Source organism: Oryx dammah, unplaced genomic scaffold (genome assembly GCF_014754425.2).
Source record: "Oryx dammah isolate SB20612 unplaced genomic scaffold, SCBI_Odam_1.1 HiC_scaffold_28, whole genome shotgun sequence".
Lineage (NCBI taxonomy): Eukaryota > Metazoa > Chordata > Mammalia > Artiodactyla > Bovidae > Oryx > Oryx dammah.
In genome coordinates, this window is record NW_024070212.1 from 51,950,499 (window position 1) to 51,968,685 (window position 18,187).

General features: G+C 37.6%; 1 protein-coding gene across 1 annotated transcript in view; it reads right to left on the bottom strand.

Annotated features, from left to right (window-relative positions):
* The window catches only part of LRRC8C (leucine rich repeat containing 8 VRAC subunit C), an 87,689-nt gene that overhangs the window by 35,247 nt on the left and 34,255 nt on the right, over nucleotides 1-18,187 (bottom strand). Inside the window, exon 2 of the mRNA XM_040232361.1 lies at nucleotides 1,399-1,540. Within this exon, the coding sequence (XP_040088295.1) occupies nucleotides 1,399-1,536 (138 nt within the window). The 5' untranslated portion in view covers nucleotides 1,537-1,540. The remainder of the gene's footprint in view (nucleotides 1-1,398; nucleotides 1,541-18,187) is intronic.

The following is an 18,187-nucleotide window of genomic DNA, read 5'->3' on the forward strand; positions in this document are numbered from 1 at the left end:
CTCCACTGGATTTCCCAGATGAGAATACTTCAGTGGGTTGCCATTGCCTTCTCCGGGATCTTCCTGACCCAGGGACTAAACCTGAGTCTCCTGCATTGCAGGTGGATTCTTTACCACTGCACCCACCTGGGAAGCCCCAGGAAGCACTAGATGTTAACTATTATTGAAATCAACAACAAAAAGGTCTTTATTTCTAGGTCTTTATTTCTGCACCACTTCTAGCTACTTTCCTCTTTCCTGACTTTTCCTCTCAGATGATCTATCAATACATGAAAGTTCCATCTACCCCACAGCCTTTAACTTCCATTCAGTTTTCCAACCACTTGTACTAAGGTTTCTAAAGGCCTAGTTTTTCTAAAGGCTGTTTTTCTCTCCTCAGCCTGTGCGTTAGTTGAACCACCTGCCTTCACTGACCACACCTGAACCTCTCCTCTCTCCTGGTTTGCACCTGTCCTTAGGGCTGCCTTTTCCAGAGGTGCCTCAGTTTCCATCACTCACTTTCTACCGCCATTCCTGATGTTACCTCACCAAGCACATCCTCCTGGTCTGACTCCATTCCCAGGCGCTGCTTCAACTCTCACACTGAAGACACCCAAAGGGTGCCAGCCCTACCAACTGTCTCCCAGAGGCGGCATGTCCTTTTCTCACATCCATGACTTAGAGCTTTCTTTCCTCTTCCTAGCACTTTCTTTATTGCCAGCTCCCTCTTCCTGACTGGTCCTCAAGTTTTAGTATTGCAACCATTTCTCTGGTTCCCCTCCTTTGCAGTCAGAGCTCTTCAGAAGCCTCTATCACAACCTGTTCTGACCTCTTGTTTAGTTTCCCCCTAGAAATGAACTGCTTATGGCCACAAAGGATAGTGCCTGACATATAGATATGCAAAAAAAAAAATCTAGATTCAACATATGAATGTCCAGTATCTATATAGAATAAATTATGATTCAGTTACATTTTAATTCAGAACTAAAGCACTGGGTGTGAAAACATCTCATCAAAATGTCAGTTCTTTCAGAAAATCTTAGGAGTAAAAATAAGAAATAAAGAAAAAAGCTTGATATTAACAATGTAAATGGCACTGTTGGTATCTATGCTACATTTTACTGTAAAGCCAACTTTGGAAGATAAAGGACTCCCTTTGATATTCATGACATCAAATATTACTTGACTATACTCAACTGCTGTTTGAACTCAGCTAAATCTTACAAATACCCTATTTACCTTATTAGGAAAGTTCAGGAAATTAGGCTTCAGGCTCCCTGCCATGATTATAAATACCACACGCAAACAGAGAAAGAGCAACGAATGTATACATGGTTAAAAATCACACACTTTATAAAGAGGTTTCGATGGGTTAGTGTCTTGCTCTGCCTCTTTTTTGATATGAACCTAGGCACCTACCTGCAAAGTGCATCCGAACACACCGATCATCAGCATGGCCACAGACAGGTAATCAGTAAACACATCCCACCATGGCTTCAGCACCCGGAAGGCAGGCTGCTGCTCAGAGAACTGCCGGAACTCTGTCACGGGAATCATGTTTCTGAGAAAAGAGAGGTGACTGGTGAATTCATTTATCTTTACACACAACATACTGCATTGTTCACAGCATTTGAAAATTCTGCTCCAACCTGTTGTATTCAGTGGTCTGAATTAGTCCATGAGCTGTCACTGTACTTCAGGGTTTTAACAAGTCATTGAGAAATCCACCCCTTGAGGAAATAAGGAGCCCCACATGGAAACAGCAAGCACCTTTACTAACTCCTGTCCAATCAGTGGTGCCCTTTAGCTCCAATGGGCCAAAGCTAAAGACCCAGAGAGAGAGAGCATGACCAAAGCTGCCGGTTATTTCCTGGTCTCTCCCTTTCCTCTAATGTCAGAAAGATGTGCCAGAAAGAGCCAGAAGATACCAGAAAGAGCACAGCCCATCTTTTAAAATGTTTTTCCTATTTATCTTGTCATCTTGGGTTTTTTTGCTTTGAACTATTTTTAAAGTGTAAACCTCAGCATTCCTTTGTATTAATTATTTACTAAGTCCTGAAAGGCAAATGACTTTGCCACTAATCTTCTTCTTATAAGTGGGATATGGGAGGAGGTGTTGGGGAGAACTTTTTTTTTGCCCTATTTTTTTTTGTCTCTGTGATTTTTGACTTGACTTTTCCCCCCTCTATTTCCTAAACACTTTATATTTCACTGTGAACCATAAACTTATCCTCTGAGAAGTCAATTTTCCCTGGAAACACCTGTTGTTTGTTGTTGTTTAGTCGCTAAGTCGTGTCTGACTCTTTTGCAGCCCCATGGACTGTAGCCCTGCCAGGCTTTTCTGTCCATGGGATTTCCCAGGCAAGAATGCTGGAGTGGGTTGCCATTTCCTCCTCCAGGGGATCTTCCTGACCCAGGGATTGAGTCTCCTGCATTGCAGATGGATATATATAATTTTTACCACTGAGTCACCAGGGAAGCCCCAGCCTCTCTCTCTGAATAACAGAAGATGAACAGGGTATACTGAGGCTCTGGGAAAAGAGACACATCCTTTTCTTCGCCTGCACTGTTCTACCTTTTGGCTGAATCCCATTGCCTGTATTATGATTTAAGACTTCACGTTAATCGTCTGGCTACTGGGAGAAGGAATATTTTTTCCTTATCTCATGGCAAGGAAAAGGGTGGCCAGTGAGGGCCAAAAAACAGTTTCTCTTTTGCCATCTTTGGGTCCAATAATCTCGCTCTTTACAGCTGCCCTTGTTACACAGTCTGATTAAAGAGCAGGGAAAGGCTGCATTTGGTGCTTGTCTTCCCAAGCCTTTTTGTTTGGATCTTCTCTTCCCTAATACTGAATTAAAGCCTGTACAATAAACAGCCTCAAGAAAATGAAAGCCTCTTATTTGGGTTCACCAGTGTTTATCTTTGGAAATTATTATAATATGTTCCATTCCATCTCACTGCTTTACCTGACTTTTTCTTAAGCAGTAATTTGTCTTAACACAACATGGAAAATCCAACCGCTTGGTGTTCCTTTTACCTACGATCTACCTACTTGACATCTGTGCAGCATTTGATAAAATTTCCTCATTTTACTGAAACACAACTTTCTTAACTCCACTTTGTTCCCCCACTGGGTTGCAAGCGTCTTGAAGAGAGAACCTATATGTTTATATGTGTGTTTTCACAACATACGTTTCAGGCAAGCCACCCAAGCTAAATAACTTTGCCTACTCCTAGTGTTATTAACATTTCAGACTAGTTCCAAGTTTGATTTTCCTGACACTTTAAGACCTTTTTCTTCTCAATGGATCATTACAATCTCATGGCCCCAAGTGTTTTCTAGTCACAGCTGTCCAGTGGCAGTCACAGACAGGCGCTAAACCTCGCCTTAACTTCCACTTTCTGCCTAGAAGCTGCTGTTTTGTTCTATTTTGCACCTGCATCACTTATCACAGTGCCTGGAAAACAAGAGGCCCTGAGCAACTGTCTGTTAAATGGATGAGTCGATTCAGATGCTTGTTCATGGAGCAGTTCTCACCTAATCAAATTAGGAGTGACCCGAGCCAGCTGCAGTGACAGCACTAACAAGTACGGTACTTGTGCTACAGTTTACATCTTTTGATAGATTTGGTTATTGTCTCCTTTGTGATAAGTTTCCTGCATACCTTGGAGGGAACTGGGCTTGTTCTTTGATGCAAGGAACAATTTCAGGAATAAAATAAACCAATGAAAAGCTGTGGTTCTCAAGGTTTTTGATCTTGGGAATCCCTTCATGTCCTAAAATATAGGAGGAGGACCTCAAAGAGCACGTTTTAGGTGGGTGATAGCTATCAATACTTACTACATTAGAAGTTAAAATGAAATTTAAAAAATATATATATTAACTCATTTAAAAATAATAAACTCATTCCAAGTTAACATATATTATGTTATTATAAAGATAACTATATTCTCCAAAACAAAAACAATTAATGAGAATAATGGCATTTTTTCCACATTTTTGCAAGTCTCTTTACCAGTGGACTTAATAGAAGATAGCTGGATTCTCATATCTGCTTCTTCATTCAGTCTGCTCTGATATGTTGCTTTGATTGAAATTTATGAATCAAATATATGCAGTTAGAGAAGGGAAGACTATCTTAACAGGCTTTTCATATAATTGTGGATAACTATAGTTTGATAATATATCAGATTAACTTGGTAAGTTGCACTATAGAGCCTGAAAACTGTATTAATGAACTTTTCAAACTCCTTGCTGTTAAAATTCATTCATCAGTCTTGAACTTTGAATGGATCTTTTATCCGTATATGATTTGGTAACAACATTGGTCATTTGGAAAATATGGGAAATACTGAATCACTTAGTCATGCAGATTTTCCAAATGCTGACAAATTATACTTAGAAATCACATTCATTGAAATCACTAATGCTTTCATCAGAAAATTTTTTAAGTAACTGGAGCCTGTCAAGCTCATGGTGGTGTATAAATTTTCCAAAATTCTAATCATCGCTTGAAAGTTTGAATTTTAAATATTATGTTCTTGAAATGTCAAGCTCGCTTCATTCATTTTGAGAAATTATCTTCCACATACTCAAGTCTGAATATCAGTTGTTTTATTCAATTAAAAATTGTACATTATGATAAAGTGGCTAATTCAACTTTCAACTCAAATAAAGATTTCTCTTGAAATACCTACCTACTGTTCTTGGAATTCAGCAGATGTGCTTTATGTATTCTTCCCTTTCATCACTTCATGTATTATTACAATATGTAGTCAAGGCTATTAAAATAATAATTTTTATGGATTCAACCAGGACATTAAAGAAAACTGGAATTTTTTTCTTTTAAGTTGTAAATGTGTGCCAATGAGGAATACATTAGAATTTGGTGCCTCTACCTTGATTCACACGAAGATGACTTACCCACCAATGATTTTGTACCATCAGTGAAAAATGCAAGAAATATCTTGGCATTAAAAACTAGTTTTGACCTTGTCAGTTCAGTTCAATTTAGTTGCTCAGTTGTGTCCGACTCTTTGTGACCCCAATGACTGCAGCAGGCCAGGCTTCCCTGTCCATCACCAACTCCCGGAGCTTGCTCAAATTCATGTCCATCAAATCAGTGATGCCATCCAACCATCTCATCCTCTGTTGCCTGCTTTTGCTCCTGCCTTCAATCTTTCCCAGCATAAGGGTCTTTTCATATGAGTCAATTCTTTGCATCAGGTGGCCAAAGTATTGGAGTTTCAGCTTCAGCATCAGTCCTTCCAATGAATATTCAGGACTCATTTCCTTTAGGATTGACTGGTTTGATCTTTGATCTTGTGGACCCTCTAAAAATGTGTAGGTGACTGGTTTCCACGAACCACACTTTGAGAACCACTGAGGTAGAGGTTCACTGTTCCTTCATCTGTGGCTGCCTTGAAAAAGCAAAGGCCTAGGGCACTCATAACGGCGAGGCTCTGCCAGTCCTCGGTGGCTCACTGGCATCATTCTCTTAATGTGGAAAATAAAGACAAACTAAGCAATCTAGGAAACTTAAGTATTGTCTACTGCTTCCTAATACTGGTACAGCCTAGTTAAGAGGGACTGTCAGAGGAAACAGTCAAGGTGAAACAGACTTTTAGAGTTATAAGTCTACTCTTAATGTACTTAACCTCTTTAGGGTAAGTGTGTGTATGTGCATGTGGTATGTACATGCCCTTATATGTATGCACACACACACTACATATAAATGTATGTGGACACATGTATAATACACACATGTAGACTTTGTTGTTTTAACATAACACAAGGCTTAAAGCCAATATCCAGTGCAGATTTAATCCTTGGAATTATTTTTGATGCCAAAAAAAAAAGGCAGGGGAAGAGAGGAAATATAGGAATTGACTTAAAACCTCTTGACTTAAAACTAAAGAGAGGGTGAAGGAATCTTGCACTTGCTTAACTGAAAAAAAATTTTGTGTACTTTCACCAATTTCAGTGCTTTCCCTCATTTTTTATTTCAATATTTTAAAAACTTTTTACAGTGTTGTGTTGGTTTCTGCCATACAATAGTGCAAATCAGCCATAATTATATATACGTTCCCCTCTCTCCCTAACCTTCCTTCCCTCTTTGTGCATTACAGTGACAACACAATTTCTCTTTCATTATCATTGTACTTTCCAAATGATTTGTGACATTTTGAGAGTTATCATATCAAGTTGAAGAAGCCACTTCTGAATAAACTGCTAAGTTTACATAGTTTTTCCCCCTAAAGATCAATCAGGATAATTCTATTTATATTTTTTCCCTATTTTAGAAATATAAATGATTATATTAATATTTCTTCCAACTCTAATTTCTAACTTACCATGTAAGATTTTTGCTTATCTGATAATGCCTTTAAAATCATGGCATTTCAAATTAAATCAAAAGATTCTTGTATCCTAATCAAAAATATATAAACTTTTACATTGTTATATATTTGCCTCTATATCCTTTTGCAGAAATCCATTTGTATTACTTTTATTAAAAATACTTATTACTAAAACTAGCTAGTCCAGATTTGATGCATGAGACAGGGCGCTCAGGGCTGGTGCACTGGGATGACCCTGAGGGATGGGATGGGGAGGAAGGAGGGAGGGGGGTTCAGGATGGGGGACACATGTACACCCATGAATGATTCATGTCAAGGTATGGCAAAAAACACTACAATATTGTAAAGTAATTAGCCTCCAATTAAAATAAGTAAATTAAAAAAAATACTTATAACTAAAACTCATTTTAAAGGACTCATGGTTTATAAAATGTTACCTCTCAAAAATATACAGCTCTATAATCCTTTTTGTAAAGAATATTGATAAAGTTAGTTGCAAACCCAGAGTTTCTTTCTTTAGTTTATTTCATTCTCCCTGAAACAATGTATTCTTGTCCATCTCAGGAGAATTTTAATATCTTCTTCTCAAGAATTAATTATACAGAACAAATTCTACTCTATTTATTACCCAGGACTTTAGGAAAATCAAATATATTCTACTCTGATTCAAATCTGATTGCTAACACTGTTTTCCAATGGCTATTAGGTGGGTATATACTACCAGTGCTTTGTCTCACATTTTTCTGGCTGTTGGAAAATAGCATTAGACATCAGACAGTATAGTATTGCTCAAGAAAACAAGAGCCAATTCCAAGCGATCCTAGTAATCACATCAATAACACAGTGAGTGGCCCCTTACAAAAATGAGTGTTAAAAATTCATTAATTCCTGAGCACAACAAATGTGACTTCTACAGGAAAGAAACCCACATATATAATTCATCTGTGTGGCTAACTAAATCTGATGGTCAGTTCTCAGCCCTCACCTTGCCTGCTCTATCTGAGGCATCTGGTATAATATTCTCTACTTGGCTTTCAGGATGCTATACTATAGCCTTTAGGTTTTCCTCCTGTTTTCCATGCTGTTCCTTCTTTTAACTCCTTGACTCTTTCCTCACCTTCTCCCTGACCTCTGGCCTTGATGTGCCCAGTGTTTAGTCTTGGGTCCAATTCTCTTCCCTACCTCATTTACTCCCTTGTGAGCACATGAAGTCATCATGCTTTAAATGGTGGACCCAGCTGCCAACTCGATATTTCCATCTGGACACCCAGTAGACACATTAAACTCAGGATATCTGGAACCCACTCCTGTTCCATTTCCTTATCCCTACCTCTCCTATCCCTGGCAAAGCCCTGTTCCTCTTGAAACTCTCCTCCCTTGATGGCAACTACGTCTATCCAGTTGCTTAGACCAAAATTTCTGGAGTCATCCTGAGTCTTCTTCATCTCTTACATCCCACATCCCATCTGTCAAAAATTATACATTCCTTAATGTATTATCTGTCTCCCCTAAAAGAATGTAAGTTTCATGATGACAGGAATTTTCTTTCCAATTTTACTTTGTATATTGATGTGTCTCAGCACCTAGAAAGTAATGCTTGACATATGGTAGGCACTCAATATTTGCTGAATAAATTACTGAGTAACTAGTAATTCTGATAAAGATAGGAGGGGTGATTGCCTTTTGGTTTGGAAATAATGATTATAAAAGCAAAGCGGGTGTCTGAGTACTGTCACGGGAGGAAGACCCCACAGTGCAGGGCCTTGATTTTGGCACAGCCAAGGCCCGTGCGGAGGAGTGCAAGAGAGGAAGAGCACAGGAGTACCATGATTTATTTATGGGTTCTTTTCAGCAGTACCAATCAAAATAAAGTCATCGGAATATGCTCAAAACATCAATTAAAAAACAAATTACTTTTCCTTTAGCAATGCAAAGATGGAAATAAAAAACGACAAAAAGCCAAATTTCCTAATTATGTAAAAGTGATTTATTTCTATCTTAGGAGAGCATGACTCTGGATTGTATTTTACTCTGCAATTGCAGTATACATGACAAAATTTTTTTTAGAAAAATCCACTAAAGAAGACCATGATTTTATGGTTCTACAGAAATCTATTTAGTTTAAAGAAACTCAGAGGTGGGTTATAACTGTTCAGAATCTGAAAGGCACTTTCAGAAGTCATCCACTCCATAACTCTCATTTTATGAGTAAAAACTTGAGTTGAGAGATATTAGGTGACTTGCCCAAGGAACACAGCTAGTGGTGTCTTGACTTCTAATCAAACCTTACCTGTTACTCTACAGCTCTTAGTCAAAAATACATCACGCCGATCTGAATGCAAAGAATCTAAAATATCTACTAAGAAACAAATGGCTTAAATAGAATTTCTTGTTTCATGTCTCTCTTTGAAAACATAAAATGAAAAGTAAACCATTATATTTAAAGGATTAATATATTTAAAGGATTCTTAAGCTCTAGTGCTCTTAGTCTCATAAATGAGAACTTTAGACTCAGAAGGCAAGTTGATCTGACAACCCAATGGATACTTTGGTACTATCATCTCCTTGAATATTTCCATGATGTCATGTGTTAAATTAATGGCCCAATCACATTATTTGGGAAGCGTTCAAAATGAGCTTAACCTGTTTTTCTAAGAGTGGTAGGGAACAAAAATTACTCCTTGGGGACTTCCCTGATGGTCCAGCGGCTAAGACTCCAAGCTCCCAGTGCAGGGACCTGGGTTCCATCTGTGGGGGGATCCCACATGCTGCAACTATCAGTTCTCACACAGCAGCTAAGAGATCACAACTATTAATGCTGCAACTATTAATAAAAGACCCCCCATACTGTGACAAAGACCCAGTGTGGCCAAATAAACAAAAATATTTTAAACATTATTTTAGTTGGCAATTTTAGTTCTTTGTCAATTAATATATAATGTTTTTCTCATTATATCCTTCCCATATTTAAAGAAAAACCCTTTAATCACTGCTTCAGACCATATATCACAAGGCTATTGCCTTACACACCAGTATCCACAGTTATCTTTAGCATAGTCATAAGCTTTTAATTTACTAAAATTTTGTTATGTACTATTATCAGTAGCTTATTTTTCTCTCACAAGCATAATTCATTTACTTGTGCACTTGCTATAAATAATTATAGCATTATAAGAAATATATATTAAAATGTATATTAAAATGTACACTAATAATATAAAGTTTAAGATACGTCAAGCACTGTGCTGGGTGCTGGGGGAATAAAACAGTCAAAGTGCCTGCCTCACCCCTGTGTACGCTTCTAGGAGAATGTGCATTAAACAAATTTCTGCGAGAGCATGAATCGTAATTGATCTTCTTTGATTACTGTTTCCAGTGCCAATGGTGCATTTAAAAAGGTTGCTGTTTTTATTTCACTGAGGACAGGATTTATATCTTGTTGATCTTTGTATCTTCTAGAAAATAGCACAATGTCTTAGAACAGACCCTCGAAACATTTCTGTTAAATTCAAAGAGGCCTAAACATGCAAACATAGTCGTAAACAGACACACACACCCAAGTGAGCATTTTGTAGTAAAGATAATTCTTCTACTGTTATCCTCTCTTATAGCTTGATACTACAATAAGAGTGTGACTATCACCACATAGCTTCACAATCATTGATTAATGATTATTCAAAGAACATGCACTACTGAAGAAACTGTTTGAGAAGAGAATGAGAGTCAGGAATAATTTATAATTTCAAAGTTAAGGGTCATTGAAAATTTAATGTACGATGTCTGTCACTAGTTACAAAGAGGATATATCGATCGATGATGACTTCTTAAGCACCAGCCAGTATCCAATGGCCATGTTTTGTGATTCCCTTATCAGAACATTACTCTATTAAGAAACAAGTGACAGAAACAGATCCAAACACAAAAGCCTTATTTACAATATAACAGTTTAGAATACTGCATTTATAAGTCTTGGTGAGATTTTTACTTCTTTGGAATTTTTGTCAAAGAACTTCAGCTTCATTCAAATGACACTAGTAATTATTTAATGCTTATTCTATACATTTGAAGTAAACTCAGAAAATTTTTCCAAAAATGAGGCTAAAGAGTGATCTAATAGTTTCTTAAAACCTGACCATAAAAGATTATCATCAAATGTTATTCATTCTCTCCCTCATCTCTGTTGTTCTAAATACACCTGAAGTCTCTCTGAGAATTAAGGCTTCAGCTCTCTGCACCTCTCTGCTCTTCTCAGTCATCTCTTCATTCCACACTGTTTCCACCTTCCTTAAACCAGGAATAGTCTTCCAGGATGTTAGTGTATACTTAACCCCCGCCCCCATCCCATAGGATTCTAAACCCCTGAAAAGACTGGGTTTCCACTTAAATGGTTGATATCATTCAAATGTAATTTAGACAAGATTTCAGTTATCAGTCTCCACATCCAAAAACCAAGTCTAGATTTCAACTGAGTATATGTGTAGTGATTGTTTTGAAGCTGACATCTCTCTTCCTTCAAAGAGCGAAAAGAGACTGAGGTTTATCTCCAGTTCACGTTTCCCCCTTGAATAAAGAAAGCACAACAGTTCCAAGCAGTTGACACACCATGAATATATGGTAGGCCAGAAAATTCAAACAAAACAAGTGCCGGAAGCCATTTACCTGGAAGGCGACTATCCGAGGAACGGACGTGGAGGAGAGGTGGAGAGGACAGAAACATTCCTGCTCTCCACAACATTAAAACTAAAGGTTTTTGCTTATTTTTCACAAAATAGAGTAGATGGAAAAGGCAAGGGTCATCTTTTACTTCATATTGCTTGCTCTGAGGCCTAAAAGGCTCAATAGTTTGTTGAGTTAAATTCCTAATGATTCTACAGGGGTCTGTGGCAGGGGGCTGGGGTGGGGGGAGTGGGGGAGTTGCCTTTTCTGTTTCAGTAGAAAGTTTGATGTGTTTTACAAATACTTTTCACACACATAGATGGTCTGGAACTTATCAAAACAGAGTGCCAATCAAGAGTGACTGGGAAGTTAAAGTAACCTGTTATCAAAACTTTGCCACTAAGCTCTTTTTTTGTTGCTTAATAGGGTAAAATGTTAAATTTTCAGCCATGTTAAATACAGTAAGAGCCAAAGCAGCACTCCTCAGTAAACAAAGAGATTGATGGTTAAAGTGAGAGGCTGAAAGACTAGAGGATTTGTAGTATCATCATTTTTATCATCTTTTTTTTTATTAAACTCATCTTTATAAGAATCTACCACTCACAATTCCCCTTTTAAGATCAGGGAACATGGTAGGGTTGTTAATAGCAGAAAAATATTAAAAGCTGAGTAAATCTCTTTTCAAGAAAGTTGTTCTCAAGAAGTCAACTCTTGGTTTATCTTTTCTGTTGGCTGTGCTCAGTAAAATCCATGATGGAAGAAAGAAGTTCAGATCCTCCAGCCTCTGGGGAGGTGGATGGGAACTATAGGAGAAAATGACCAGAATCTTACTGTCAGACTATTAAAACTACCTGGAAATTGGAATATTTGTTTTTACCCATACAGCCAAAAATATTTAATGCAAAGTTTTGTGCTTAAAAGAAAAATATCTGTTGGGTTTAGCTCTAAAGTTAACATATTGATTTAATGGCTCATCTTTTCCAAGTTAGATATTATATGAGTTCCCCCTTCCAACTCTTTTCTCACAGCAAAGCTAAATACAATCTAACATGATGATGTTCAACTTTCCTCGAGTCTCATTTCTGGAAGCTGACAAAGGGCATAAGAAGTTTCTGTATATGAAGCTTCTAGGAGAATATGGTCAACATCTACTTGTATGTAGACTCTCTCAGTCAGACTGAGAGTGTGCCAAAAATCTAAATGAAAAAAAAGATACAGAAAATATAAACCAATTCATTAAAATACATCTCTTTCTGAAGATGATATATTCTTTACCAAAAATAAAATAGAAAACATAATAAAAACACCCCTCTATTTCCCCCACTCCAAAAAAAGCAAAGAGTGAAACTAGGTGCTATACATTATTTGATTGCAAAGGTTGAGTGTTGTGTGGGGCTCTTGAGAAGTCACCACAAAGGAGATACCAGCAACTATAGCAGGTCCATGTGGTGCTAACTCTATAATGGGGATGTTTTGTTAATTTCTCCTCACTTTTCAGACTCTTGTGCCTCCTGCAGAGTGGGTTTCTAGTACTGCTTACTCAGGGAAGCATCCTTGGTCTCCCTGATTAGGTCAAATCCAGCTCTGCAGGCTCTTACAGCACTGTGGATCTCTCTTGTGGCCCCTGTCACAGGCACCATTTCCCATTCGTTTATTTGGTTTCCAAATGAATGTTGGTCTCCATTGTTTTCCCAACACCTAACAGTCTTGGCACATAACAGGTGCTCAATATATGTTCATCAAATAAATGAATAATTCATTAAAACCAAAGTTCCAAAAACAGTTCCCAGCGTGAAATCTCAGATTTATTCATTTGAATACTTTGTCAGCAAAAGGAAAAGAGAGGGAAAAATTTAGAGCCCATCAGATAACCAGGAATGAGACCCAAAACAGTGCCCATCTTTATAGACAAATTGCATAGTATTTTAAAATCGTTTATCACAGTTGCTATTATTACTAAGAAAGATGACTTGGGGCCAGATGAGGTCTTCCTGAGAAAACTATCTCAAAGATGCTGAGTCCTGTCAAATGTATTTTTAAATGGTTCAGGACCTAGAAAACAAGATACTAAAGCCCAGTAATAGATCAACTTGTATGCTGACAATTAGTTATCTAAAGCATATAGTTATTTAAAGCAGTTTTGTTCAAACAACCTCAGCAATAGGATGAAAAGGTAGATTGAGGATGCTTGAAAGGAACAAAATTGATTCGAGAGTTGTTAAATTGCGAAGCTGTCATTGTTAATCACAAATACTGAAAAGCTATGTAGAAAAGACAATCATTTATTTAAAAATAGATTTAGAAGGAAACAGTGAGGAAGAAACAAATAAAAAGTTATTTTTAAAAGTCAAACATTTCCACTTTGTTGTACAGCAGAAACAATACTGTAAAGCAATCATACTCCAATAATAAACTTTTTTTAAAAAGTAAGCCAAAAAAAAAAAAAAATCAAACATTTCAAAGCTGAGAGAGTTCTGGAAGTTCTGAAGTAAAATGGGATTTAGGAATGAGTGAACGATATTTTGGGTAGCTTAGGGCCAACGGAAAAGACAAATTTATGGAACAACTGTGGGTATTTGTTTGTTTTTACTTGTCTTGTAATGTTTAATCCTATTTTCAGATGACCCATGTTAAAAACTTAACAGACCAATGTTCTAGGGCCTTAAAAAATGGTTATACAGACATAAATCAAAATTGTTCCCCGAAAAACAAAATAAATGTCTATTCAACAAAGGAACAGAAACCGGTGAGAAGATAAATTGGTTTGTTTCTACTCAGTGTTTTTAGATATGAAAGATGTATTTTTGTGGGAAAGAAGTGGGATTTAGGGGAATGAGGCGTCAAAAGCCACAGGATTTTGATTCATCTTTCATCTTTCCTTTCTGGAGGCTGAGAGAGGGATACATTATCATTAGAGATAGCTACTCCAGAGGCACAGTTTTTCAAAGATAGATGCAGTGCCTTTGAAAAGCTTTATTATATCCCTTGCACCTACCACACACAGTGCCTGGCAGCTATTCACTCTTTCTACAGGTACCAGAGTAGCTTTTATTTGCAGGGTATTGAGCTCATTAATATGGATATTCCAGTGATTAAGACATACATAATCTTTGTCTGATGGACCATATATGATGGTGGAAAGACATTCAGTAAAAAAAAAAAAAAACAACACATGACATGCCATGATTTAATCACAACTGTGACAGGTACAATGAAGTGGAAGTTTCAGATCCCCTGGTTGTGAGTATATGGAGGTACCCGAGATACTGGGGGTTTAGGAAGTGAAGCCTGCATGAAAATAGGAAGTAGAGGTAGGAATAGTTACTCTGGTAAAGTTGGAAGGGCAGGGCCAGGAGAATATCTGGGCAGAATGAAAGGTCTACAATGTGATCTCTTTTGTTCCCCCTCGAGACGTTTATTTTGCCCTCCATCACTCTTTAGAAAGGTTCTGTTTATTCAAATAAGGTTGAACTTGATATTTGTATTTCTGGAGACAATGAGGATAGGGGTAGCCTGAGCTGGTTCAGATTCGGTGAGACAGAGGGAGTCCCCAAGTTACATGTTCCTAGACTGAAAAGGGCAAAAAGTCACGAGGACTCCCCAGGAGTCTTTTTCTAGGTGGCAACCATGAGCACCAGAGGTGGCTCTTCTCACCTGCATCCATCCAAATCTGCACCAGCCTGCAGAGTAGCATCTCACTCAGCATCTCTCTAGAACTCCTCCTGTGGAGCTGACTTCTGAGTCACACAAGAAATTCAGTCTTTAGTCAGAGGAGTGTCTCCTTTAGTCTGTTTTATTTTTTTCCTTTCCTCCCTTGGGTAGAACCTTCTTACTTTCACTTCTTTCTTCCTATCCCCTCCTTTTTCCTCCCTCCCATTCTCTCTCTTCCAACATTTGTTATCCAACCACTCTGTATCAAATACTGGGGATAAAAGAGAAATAAGAAGTGATAGTTGAGCATGTGCTCTCAAGGAGACTCAAAATGTTATCCCTTCTTTTTGCTCCTGAGCTCTTTGTATAGATTCAAACCCAAAGGGTTTCTGTGAGCCTGACCTGCATTAGGAAAGAAGCATACCAACTAACCGTTTAACCTCTGCAGGTAGTTTGCCAAGAGACCTGCCAGTGAAGGACAAAGATGTAAAAACAGGCATGAAATTGTCCTGGGATGAAGTAAAAATAAAAGTGGAAAAAATAGGGACCTTAATTTTGACAATCTGAACTGGAATAGATTGAGATAGATTTTTGCTATACAAATTCTTGCAATTTGCTATTCAAAATCCAAGAACTAAATACATTTGGGTAAAAGAGACTATTTATTGAATATTTCTATCCATGATTTCTTTTTGTAATGGAGATATAATTGACATATAACACTGTCTTACTTTTAGCTGTATAACATAATGATTTGGTATATTGATATTATATATTGTGATATAATTACCAGAATAAGTTTAGTTAATATCCATCACCACACAATTACAAATTTTTTTCTTGTGATGAGAACTTTTAAGATCCACTCTCTTAGCAATTTTCAAATATATAATAGTCGTTAACTACAGTCACCACGTTGGCTATTATGTCCCCAGAATTCATTTATCTTATGACTGTGTACTTTTCAAACCACCTCCACCCATTTCAGCCACCACCCTTTACCCTCTGCCTCTGGTAACCACCAGCCTGTTCTCCGTATCTATGATTTCATGGATCAACTTTTTTTTTTTTTTTTTAAAGAGTCTACATATAGGCGAGATCACACAGTGTTTCTTTTCCTCTGGCTCACTTTTTCACCTTGCACAATGCCCTCAAGGTCCATTCATATTGTTGAAAATGGCAGGATTTCTTTTTTATGATTATAAGTCATTGTATATATTTATAGCTACTACATTTTCTTTATTCATTCATCCATCAAAGGACACTTATGTTGTTTCTCTTTTGGTTGTCACAAATAATGCTGCAATGAACACAGGGGTACAGATATCTTTTCCAGCTAGTGTTTCCATTTTCTTCAGATAAAGACCCAGAGGTGGATCATATGGCAATTTTTAATTTTTTGAGGAACCTCCATACTGTTTTGTATAGTAGTCTTGCCAGGGAAATCCCATGGACAGAGGAGCCTGGCAAGCTACAATCCATAGGGTCACAGAGAATCGGACTGAAGCAATTTAGCATGCAAGCACACACCAATTTACGTTCCTACCAACAGGGCACAAGGATTTCCCTTTTTCCATATTCTAACCAGTACTTATTATTTCTCATCCTTTTGACAGTAGGCATTCTTTCTTTCAGTATAACTCTTTATTTGTTTTGGCTGTGCTCTGGGTCTTCGTTGCTGCACAGGCTTTCTTCGGTTGAAGCGAATGGGAGGTACTCTCTGGGTGAACAGGCTTCTCACTGCGGTGGCTTCTCCTGTTACGGAGCATGGGCTCTAGGCCATGAAGGCTTCAGCAGCTGTGGCACCTGAGCTCAGGAGTTGCAGCTTCCGGGCTCTAGAGAACGGGCTCAATAGCTGTGGCACACAGGTTTAGTTGCTCTGCAGCATGTGGGGTCTTCCCAGATCAGGAATTGAACCCATGTCTCCTGCATTGGCAGGCAGATTCTTTACCACTTAGCCATGAGGGAAGTTTGCTAATTGGCATTCTAATTGGAGTGAAGTGAGATTTCATTGTGGTTTTGATTTGCATTTCCCTGCTGATAAGTGATGTTGAGAACATTTTTCATGTGCTTGTTGGCAATTTGTATGTCGTCTTTGGAAAAATATCTATTCAGATCCTCTGCCTGTTTTTAAAAATTGGATTGTTTGAGTTTTTCTATTGAGTTGTATGAGTTCTTTATATTTTTTGGATATTAATCACTTATATATGATTTGCAAGCAATTTCTCCCATACCATATGTTGCCTCTTCATTTCTTGATGGCTTCCTTTGCTCTACAAAAGCTTTTTAGTTTGATGTAATCCCACTTGTTTATTTCTGCTTTGGTTGCCTTTGCTTTGGGTGTCAAAAGCTCACTGCTAAAACTGATATCAATGATCTTATCCCCTGTATTTTCTCCTAGGAGTTTTATGCTTTCAGGTCTTTCTTATACTCAGGTCTTTAACTCATTTTGAATTGATTTTTGTGTAAGGTATACAATAGTGTTCCAGTTTCATTCTTTTGCATGTGGTTGTCCAGTTTTCCCAACACCACTAATTAAAGAGACAATCCTTTCCCCATTGTATATTCATCTTTTTTCTTAGACTGCTGTTTTTTTCTGGTGAGAAAGTTCATAGGCTTTTTCTAATCCCCAGTGGGATTTGTAATCCCCCCAATACTTAATCACTACACCGCAGTACATCTGCTATTATGATTATAGAGAAGCAGAAAATGTGTGTGTAAAGAAAGTAGCTGCAGGAATTAAACCAAAAAAAATAGTAAGAACATGAATGAGTCAGCATGAGGGTATAAAAACTTTAAAAGGTATCAACTTCAAAGAGAAAATGAAATTATTTGGGTTGCCCTAGTAACACCAAGATAAAATGTGGAAGTGAAAATACAGGATTTAACATTAGGAAAACCTTCTTTGGCACTGAGATCTCTCACATCATGGAATGAGCTTTACCATAGCAACAGGCGAAAAACATGTAAACAGATTAAAGAAAGAAAATATCCAAGGGAGTGGAAGCACAGTAATAAAGACTAAGCTGATCTAATAAATAATCTGTACCTTTCTTTTAACTCACAGAATCAAATAGGGGGAAAGCAAAGGGTCTGCAGGGATCAAATGAGACTTTTCTCAGTGACATGTGATCTTAAATGATTTTAAAAGTTCAGTTTAATGCATTACTTTCACCCACTTATTTTTTCCCCAAATGGTACAGAATCTCTCACCCAGTCTAGAGCTCTGGTTTTATTATAGGAAAAGGCAAAAGAAAGAAAAACAGAAAGGTTACATTTTCCATGTCCAATCTCCACTTTTAGGGAAAAGTTATCTCCCTGATGATTAAAGGAAGAAGAGACATTCATATTAATGCAGTTCTTGAGTATGAAAGGATTACTCTAGTATTCATGGCGTAGCACTGAGGTCAAAGTACCTGGGTCTGAATCCTGGCTCTGCCACTGGGGAGTTGGATGACCATGAACAAGTTACTCAATCCTTCTGCTTCCTTAAAATAGGGAAAAGGATGGCATCTTCCTTCACAGAGTTTCTGGGAAGCGT